The 10,303-nt window shown below is 17.7% G+C and overlaps 4 protein-coding genes across 4 annotated transcripts; 2 read left to right on the top strand and 2 right to left on the bottom strand.

Moving 5' to 3' along the window:
- Positions 1-599: 599 nt before the first annotated feature.
- On the top strand, positions 600-1,845 carry PGSY75_0629900 (putative sec14-like cytosolic factor or phosphatidylinositol/phosphatidylcholine transfer protein; the record flags this gene model as incomplete). Its single annotated transcript, XM_018784881.1, has 3 exons — positions 600-1,232; positions 1,397-1,555; positions 1,666-1,845. The coding sequence occupies 3 exons, from the start codon at positions 600-602 to the stop codon at positions 1,843-1,845; spliced, it is 972 nt and encodes a 323-aa protein (XP_018642935.1).
- A 350-nt stretch (positions 1,846-2,195) lies between these two features.
- PGSY75_0630000 (CPW-WPC family protein) lies at positions 2,196-4,115 on the bottom strand (the record flags this gene model as incomplete). Its single annotated transcript, XM_018784882.1, has 10 exons — positions 2,196-2,326; positions 2,410-2,488; positions 2,671-2,747; positions 2,894-2,982; positions 3,089-3,149; positions 3,257-3,303; positions 3,426-3,465; positions 3,556-3,616; positions 3,708-3,843; positions 3,994-4,115. 10 exons carry the CDS (start codon positions 4,113-4,115, stop codon positions 2,196-2,198), a joined length of 843 nt encoding a protein of 280 aa, XP_018642936.1.
- A 912-nt stretch (positions 4,116-5,027) lies between these two features.
- PGSY75_0630100 (hypothetical protein) lies at positions 5,028-6,965 on the bottom strand (the record flags this gene model as incomplete). Its single annotated transcript, XM_018784883.1, has 1 exon — positions 5,028-6,965. One exon carries the CDS (start codon positions 6,963-6,965, stop codon positions 5,028-5,030), a length of 1,938 nt encoding a protein of 645 aa, XP_018642937.1.
- Positions 6,966-8,825: 1,860 nt separating this feature from the next.
- PGSY75_0630200 (putative secreted ookinete protein) lies at positions 8,826-9,873 on the top strand (the record flags this gene model as incomplete). Its single annotated transcript, XM_018784884.1, has 5 exons — positions 8,826-8,918; positions 9,065-9,127; positions 9,238-9,377; positions 9,503-9,576; positions 9,839-9,873. The coding sequence occupies 5 exons, from the start codon at positions 8,826-8,828 to the stop codon at positions 9,871-9,873; spliced, it is 405 nt and encodes a 134-aa protein (XP_018642938.1).
- Between the last annotated feature and the right edge of the window lie 430 nt (positions 9,874-10,303).

Here is a 10,303-nt window from a genome sequence, read left to right on the forward strand (position 1 = left end):
TTTTTTTTATAATATATTTTTATATAAATTATTATTTTAAAAAATAATAGTAAATAAAAAAATTTTATTTTATATAAAAATGAAAATAAAATAATGTAAAATTTTTTTTTTCTTTTTTTTTTTTTTTTTTTTTTATTTATATAATTGTTTTTTTTTTTTTTTTTTTTTTTTTTTTTTTTTTAAGTAATATATTATATACATATTTGCATACATTTTGTTTAACATATAAAAAATATATATATATACTAAAATTAAATAGAAAATTCTAACAAATACACATGAACATATATATATATATATATATATATATATATATATATATATATATATGTGATATAAGTAGTGTCTTACCATACGTTGTGTGTTGTCTTAACATTTTTATTTATTATGTATCATACAAAGTAATTATGAATATATGAAAATTTTATTACTGCATATTTTTATTATTATTTTATTTTTTTTTCAATTGCATAAAAAATTAATCATAGTTATGAGGTATACATATATATATATGTATATGTATGTATATATGTATGTATGTATTTGTATGCTTAACCATTTTATGAATTTTAAATTTATAAATTATAATTCTAAAAATAATGAGTTTCGATTCGGGATGTGTATCAAGAAACTTAGATAATTTGTTAAAGAAGTATGAAATGCAATTAAATTCACTTAAAACATTATTAAAAGAAAAAGGTGTAATTGAAAAAATAGAAGATACAATATTAATAAGATATATTTTGTCATATGGTGATAAATTAGAAGAAGCAGTAAATTCTATAGAGAAAGCAGTAACATGGAGAAAACAAAATGTATATCCATTATTAAATAATAATAAAGAAAATAATGATTATCATAATAATATAATATTTCCAGATAGGGTTAAGCCATATTATTCTTTTATAAAAAAAGCATTAGCAGCATGTGAGCATAAATGTACATTAGATAAACAACCTGTAGTAATAGCAAGATTAAAATTATGTAATTTTACATTATTATTAGATAATGTACCAGAAAATATACTAGTAGATTATATAGTATATTCAAATGAACATGAATTTTCTGTATGTAACGAACAAACAAAAAAAAGCAAAACATTATGTAGAACATATCGTTTTATAGATTTAAAGGGATTTATGTTAAAAAAATTTGATCGTAGATTTCTTAGGGTTTTTGCAAATACGTCTAAATTGTCTGAATTTTTGCACCCGCAGCTGGTTGGAAAAACGGTAAATGAAAAAAAAAATATAAATATAAATATAAATATAAATAAAATAAAATAAAATAAAAATGTATATATAATAAATAATTATGAGTAGTGATTTAATGAAATCAATATGTAGACATATATATATATATATATATATATATATATATATACACTTTTCTGTAGTATTTAATAAATGCACCATCATATATACGAGTGACTATTGAAACGTTAAAAACCTTTGGTATAAGCAGAAGAACATTAAATAAACTGGAAATTCCAAGAAGCTTTTCTCATAAAGAGCCAGCTGACTGTGACTGGTTTAATTTGCTAGTTGACAAAAATGTAATATAAAATGAAATATAATATAATATATATATATATATATATATATATGTATTTATTTATTTATTTATTTATTCATTTATTTATTTATATATATTTTTTTTTTAAAGGACATACCTACTTATTTAGGCGGAAAGTGCAAATGCAAAAATGGATGTATTCCAGGTTTTCAGAATGACCTTGAAAATCCCTTAAATTTAAATGAAGAGGAAATAAAAGAAGAAATTCAAAATAATTTGTCTAAATTAACAACTAAAACTGAGAAAAATAGCCCACTTATGGGTAAATGAAATTAATGTTTTTTTTTTTTTTTTATTTTTTTTAAGCTGTAATTATTTAATTTTTAATATAATAAAAGATAATTGTTAAATATGATACATACATACATACATACATATATATATATATAATATTAATCATTTCATTTTATACTATTTAATATATTATTTCGCTTTATTTAAATTTTTTTTTTTTTTTTTTTTTAAGTTTTAATTAATAACAAACTTTTAAAATTGATATATTTTTAATAGAATATTATATTTTTAAGTATTATCATTAAATATTTATATCTATGTAATTGTTGAAAAGTGTCTTTTGAATAGACAAAAATATATATATATCAAATTAGATGTTAAAAAAATTAATTTTTATTTGTAATATTCATGACGTTTCCACTTTCTTCTACTGGTCCCCCTAATACATTGGTTGTTAATTTTTTATGTCTTAGAGGTATATATTCTGATGTAGGTAATGTATCCCATTCCACATTGCCTATAATATTTAATAAAAATAATTTCAAAATATATAATGTTATATATATATATATATATATATTTTATATTTTTTGTGTTTACATTCATTAGCCCATCTAATCCTCATTTCGTAATTATAATTTGAGAAATCCATAGCAGGAGAGCAATGGCCTATATAATCCTTTACATCATAAAATATAAAAAATAAGATAATATAAGAATAATTCTTATCTTTTAATATACATTAGATATAAACACATTTTTATTATTTTATTATATAAAATAAATGAATAATAAAAAATTATATATATATATATATATATATATATATATATTTTTCATATGTTCTATTTCTTTTTGTACCTCTGGTGCTATACATAAATTATTGTCAATGTATGTCCAGCGAAAAGGGCATTTATCCATAATTTTTAATTTAGGTGCTTAGTATATGAGAAATGCATAAAATTATAAGGTAATTATAAGGAATGGAATAATTTATTAATAAGTAATCATAATATATAATAAAATGAATACATAATAATATATATTTTCATATTTAATATTTAGTGTTCATATATATATATACCACTAATACAAGGCCATTCAACCTCACATTTCCATGAAAAAAGCTCTTTATCTAAATGGGTACTCTTAGAAAAATCTATAGATCTACATCTATCATAATATTAAAATGAATAAATATGTATATGTTTGCGTATAAGTAAATATATCATATATGTATATATATATATTTTTTTTTTCTTTTAATATTGTTGTTAACTCTCCTTCGTATTTCTCAGGTGGAATACAAAGATTTTTGTCATAAGCAGATACATTCCAATCTTATAAATTTACAATATTTTAAAAATATATATATATATATATATATATATATATATATTTATATTTATATACATCATACAAAGCTTAATGTGTTTTTATTTTTAACCTATAGGACATATATTTGTATAATCTCTTCTACACTTTCCAATATACCTATGATATGAAAAAATGATTATGCATATATAATATGTATATATATTAATATTTATATGAATTATCATTTATAAAAAAAAATTATATGCTTTTATTAACAATATATTATATTTTTATCCAACCATAATTTTTTTAATCTTTCTTGTACAATTCTATATATTTCTGAAGATATAATACAAATGATTATTAGACATATATAAAATGTAATTTATGAAATAAAAAAAAAAATATATATTAAGAAGTATTAATAACCTTCGTCTAGAAGATTTTCTATTTCTGCGTTTTCTAGATCAACAGTTGCTTCTTCTTCAGCCTAAAAAAAATAATAAAAAAAAAAAAAAAAAAGACATAAAAAAAAAATTGATATATAATACATATATTATAAAATATTTCTATAATGTTACATTTTCTAGACTTTTGTGTGCGATGTCTTCAAAATTTGAATTTTGTAACTCGTCTTGATCATCTTCGTCTTCATCCTCATCTTCTCTTTCATTTGTAACTAACTCTTCGTTTATTTTATATAATTTGTTCAAATCTCTAGATAGTTGATAATAAAAAATTTAATAAACAATAAATGATAAACAATAAATGATAAACAATAAATAATGAATAATGAATAATTAGGTTCATAATTTTATACATATATTGTATATATATATGTGTGTGTTATATTTTTTTATTTAATACTCCGAAATGCTTTTTTCAGAATTAGTACTAAGAGAACTAAACCGAGGATTTTTATAAGCATTCGTTCTCAATAAAATGAGGAACAAAATATAAGGAAAGACAATATATAATATACGATTCATCTTTTTTAAAAGTATTATTATTATTGTAATATAAAAATGTATAAATATATATATATATATATATATATATATATATATTAATATATCGTCTAACAAATAATCATTGTAAGCATTTATTTATTATATCATAAAATATATATAATAATATCATTTGAATTATTCTACATTTCATACGTTCACATCAATTTTATATTTACAATATTACAACAATATGAATTCATATATATAAGGTGTATATACATCAATATATAGAAACAACAATGACTACAAAAAAACCGTATTATTTATTTAATTTTTTTTTTTTCTTTATTTTTATTTTGGAATACAAAATTGTTTTATTATTATATTTTTTAATTAAATCATCGAAGGTTAATTAATTACATAACAATATGAAGAAATCATATGTTTAAAAAGAAAACTTAAATATAGACATAATTAAAAATATAATATGAATTGTTAATTAAAATAAAATTAAATATGAATTATAAATGCCACAAAAGATTAAAAAATTTATATATAAAAAAATTAAAAAAAAAAAAAAAAAACTAGTCAAACTGTTATATATATAAACACAAATCAACAAATGAGTATCAAATGTTAAAATGCAAAATTTAATAATATAAATATTAAAAATAAAGATTATTTCTCTTTTTTTAAAATGATGGATAGACATAAACAAAAAAAAAAATAATAAAAAATAAAAAATGAAGAAAAAATACTTTTATGTATTGTTAATAATTAAGACGGAATTTTTGTTTTTTTAATTCATATTAGTAGGAACATATAATATAAATAAAAAAACAAATATATATATATATATATATATATATATATTAATCATCATCGTATGGATATATATATTCTAATTATTAATTCACCCTTGAAAGTAAAATACCCAATAAATGTATAAGTTTATTTTTGATTTATTTCAGGACATATAAAAATTTCATTTGGTATATTTATATAATTTTTAATATCATTTTGTATATCATTTGTAACATCTTTTTTGGTGTTAAATGAATTGTTGTTGGCTTGTTGAGTGCTATTTAAATGGTTATCATTATTTATATATTTATCATTAAAATTGTTTTGTGAATTTGCTGATATAATATCATTATAATTATTATGATTATTTTCCTGATCGGTTTCATTCTTTATCTTATAATCATTAGAATTTATATTATTATACATAGGATGTATATACAAATATAACAAGTTTTTAAATAACTTATCTTTATTTTGTATATCTGATTCTTGTGAGAAAAACCAGTTGAAGGACGTAATAAAATCCTCATTCATAAAATCAAAAGCAAATGCAGCTTTTTTATAACATTCAGTAGCATCATTTAAAATAATATTAGAAGAAGAATTTTTATATGAATAATGTTCTGGGTGAAATATTAAAATTGGACACGATATAGATTTAATTGTATTTTTAATATGATTAATATCAAAAGTATCTTTTAGAATTCTTTTCATTAATTGATATGGTATATCATTATCTTGTGTTAAAATGTATTTATAATCGCTATTATAAAATAAGGACATGTCACATGTAATTATTCCATTATATTCTTTATAATAATCACAAGTGTTTTGTGTATTATCGTTTGTATTTTTATTATCATATAATTCATTTTTATTATTTTTCCTTCTGAAGAATTTATTCCTTATTTTGTTCATTCTATTATTACAATTATTATTACTATTACTATTATTATTATTACTATTATTATTTTGTTCTTGCTTTGGTATGTTTTGTTTATTTTCCTTTGCTTTTATATTTTTCTTTTTCATTTTTTTCTTTTTAGGTACTTTTTTTTTATATGTTGAATCATCTGTTTCTGTTTGTTTACGTTCGATGGGTACATCTTCATCTAAATTTTGATTGGGTGAGAATTGATGCATAAAATTTTTATTGATTATAATATCATCAATAGCAGTATCTGTTAAGGTGATATCATCATAATTTTCATTATCTATAATTGTTATATTATTAATGATATTTAAAAATTTTGGTTTGATAAGTATAAGACCTCCAAATGGCTTATTTTTTCCGTATGTGTTTTCAAAACGATTAACTACTTCAATAGCACAGCTAGTCAAGAATTCATAACATAAAATACATATATTATTATATGATATTTTTAAATGATTCATAATAAATTTTAATATAGTAAAGGCATCATTAACTATGGATACTAATTTTTGTTCATATTTATCAAAACTTACTCCATATCCTGAATATTCCATAGCAATTATATTAATATTTAATTTTTTATGTAGAGCATTAATAGTTGGAATAATAGTACCAAGATCTTCATTAAATTTATGTAAATATAAAATAATTTTGTCACTCTTCCTAGTTTGATTATTATTTGAGAAAAAAAAAGCGCATGGAATTGAATCAATATTAGTACATTCTGATATTTTTAAATTTCTTGGTATCCATCCTAATAAATTTTTAAAATCATTGGTTGTATATGAACTTTCTAAAAAATAATTATCATTACTAGAATTCTCATCAGAAGAAAATTTTATTTCATCATCACTAAACTGATAATTTGTTAACACATCGTTGGTTTTATTATTAAAGCTAGAACTACTACGACAGCTATTATTATTAGAATTATTATTATTAGAATTATTATTTGGAGTATTTGTACTAGTATGGTTATTATTATTATTATTATTATTATTACGACCTATTAGGGTCGTTAAATTATTATACTTTATATCTATCAAGTTAAGGCATTTTCTTGTAACTTCTTTTATTCCATTTTTCTTTTTTTTAAATATTGATGTTGATGCTTTTGTGTTTTGGTTTTTATCATTACATTCATTTTCCATTTGTACTATGGCATTTAAAATATAATATATATTAAATTACGTATAGAGAAAAAAAAAAAAAAAAAAAAAAAGAAGAAAAATTTAATTGACATAAACCATTTATGTTATTTCTTTAAAAAAAAAATTAATAAGCTATATTTTTAAAATGAGTAACAATTTGTGTAAAAGGCGGATATAAAAAAAATAGATATATATATATATTAATATTTATTTTATATTTATTTAATTAATGTATTATATTTTTATGGTTTCCTTTAATTTTTGAACAGCACAATATAAAATATATATTAATACAACAATTGTATTTTTAAAACTTAAAGATAAATATTAATAATATATTATTAAAATATGTATTAAAAGAAATAAACAAAAAAAAAAAAAAAAGAAAAAAAAAAAAAAAATTTAATTTCAAATATAAAAATACATTACAATATATATATATATATAATATAATTATAGAACTTGAGTTTTTCCATTTTTATTTCCCTCTCATTCTATAAATATATATAGTACAAAGGTTTTATAAAAAATTAAATGTAAGTTTTATTTTAAAAATTATATATGGGGATATAAATAATAAGAAAAATTTAAATATAAAAAAAAAAAAAAAAAAAAAGGCAAAGGAAAAAAAAAAAAAAAAAAAAAACAAACAAAAAAAAAAAAAAAATTCATAAGTAAAATGGTAGAGTAACAAGCCATAAATTATAAATATTAGTACATAATGATTTATTTTTTTAAATATTATATATATATATATATATATATATATTTATATATAACATAATAATATATATATATTTTTTTTTTTTTTTTTTTTTTTTTTGAATCAACCGAGACGAAGAATCATTATGTAAAAATAAAATTTGGGTGTAAAAAATATGTGGTCAAAAAAAATATTATATTTTATTAAAAAAAAAAATATATATATATATACATTATATATACATTAAGTTTAATGTTAAAATTTTCGTGTTATATGACTAATTTCTGTTTTCATTTTGAAAATATGTTAATTTATGATATTTAAAAAAAAGGTTCTTTTTCTTATGGTTGTACATTTGTTTAAGGTTTTACCTCATAATAATTCTTTTTATATTTTACTTATTTAATATTATGTATATAATATATATATATATATATATTATTTAATTTTTTTTTTTTTTTTTAAAAGGGAATATGAAAGGTTGCTTTAAATTATAACGACATATATTATATACCTCTTAAAGGAAGATATTTTTATTCAAACACATAATATAAAAAAAAAAAAACAAAGAAAAACTATATATTATATATTATGTTTTAATCAAAATCTTTTAATAAGATGTAAATATTTATAAAACTTAAATTATGTAAAATAAATTTAACAATACATATTTTGTTATTCATAACGTGCTCATATTTTTATTTTAAAAATGGTTTCCTATGTATTAATTTTGATAAGGAAAAATATAATTCTATATCCTTCGTATATAGTATAAACTATTATATATATATATATATATATATTCTTTCGTTTAATATTACTTTTTATTTTTTGTATTATGTTGGAAAAAAAATAAAATAATAAAATAAATAATTGCAAAGATGTATTTACATTATTATATATATATATATATTTTTTTTTTCTTATTGGATAATATAAGAAAATGTCTAAATTTTACACATGGGCAAATTGTTTAATAAAATTAGTCGAATAAAAAATCAAAAGATATATTTTTTTTTCAATTAATTTATGAAAATTTATATATAAGACCCTGTTATTTGTATTATATATATAATAAGTATAAATTGTAGTATATATATATAGAACTTTCTTTTTTTTTTTTTTTGTTAATAAAATTTTTTGTATAAATTAGCAAAATGAATTATTCAATATTCTCTATTTGTTTATTTATTTGGTGTTTGGTTGAGAATGTCTTTGTTTTAAATGAGAAAATTATTCCAATAGGTCCAGTATGAGAAATAATAAAATATTTATATATGAAAAGATTAATTTTTATACTTTATATCATTATTATAATGTAACACATTCCAAATTATCATGATGAATTGTTAAACTGATTTATTTTTATTTTTAATCATATATGGTTATTACTTAGGCCAATCGTTCCAAGTTAAAAAAAATGTTGGAGGGGGACGAAGATTTTAAGATAAACATACATGTTAAAATATAAAAGTGAAACATAACTATATTGTTATATATACATACATATATATATATATAAGAATGATTATAAGTTTTGTTTTAATTTATTTGATTTTATAATTAAAGGCACCTGTTGAAGATACAGAAGAAGTCCTTGAGGCCTTAGATTCTTTAATGAGGGTAGAGGAAATGAATAGGAAAGTTGACGAAGACGAATTTATGAACGATAAACAAAAATTATTAAAAGTTCATAAAAAAAGAATACAGTATGTATATATATTCTGAAAATAAAAATATATATATATATATATATATATATATATATAATATTATGTTGTGACAGTTTAACATGTATAAATAAATGATAATATATATATACATATATTTTCAGGGATATTGTTACTTTAGCATTTGAACCTTTACAAGCTCTTTTGCCAAATCCATTACAGTATCTTATTATTAAAGGTAATATGAAATATCTTAAAATATATTTATTATGAATTAATTTATATATATATATGCTTTAAGGGATCTTATAACTATTACATATATATAAGAGGAAATAGAAATTTTTACAGTATATTTCTATCTTATTATATAATATTTTAAATTGTAAAAGAGGAATTTGGATTTATTTTTATGTGTACAATTTATAGGTGTTTTTTTAATTTTTAATAAATGTAGTTATATATGTATGTAAATAAATATTTGTATATAAATTTTATAGATGTTAATGCATACATGAAAAGTTTAGAAGAATAATTAAGGTTCAAATGTTAATAGTAATATATGGTTATATTATATAAAGGTCTTATGAGAAAACATAGAGGAAAAGGAGAATGTTGTAGTTTAAAAGAGGTTCCTTTGATTTTATGAAGACATGATTTAATAATTTTTTTTTCTTATTTTCAATTATAGAAATTGTTAATAAAAAAAATATGTTTTTATACAATCATACTATATATATATATATGTATATATATATTTATTTTATTATTTTTTTTGTTTAATTGTTTATATGTAATATACAAAAAAAAAAAAAAAAAAAAAAAAAAAAAAAAAAAAAAATTAAAAAAATGAAAAAAAAAAAAAAAAAATAAAAAGAAATAATAAAATTACATTTTTAAATTAATAAAAAAATTAATAATAATATAAATTTTTAGAATATAAAAATATAAATAATAATTAAAAA

Source organism: Plasmodium gaboni, chromosome 6 (genome assembly GCF_001602025.1).
Source record: "Plasmodium gaboni strain SY75 chromosome 6, whole genome shotgun sequence".
In the NCBI taxonomy this organism is placed as follows: domain Eukaryota; phylum Apicomplexa; class Aconoidasida; order Haemosporida; family Plasmodiidae; genus Plasmodium; species Plasmodium gaboni.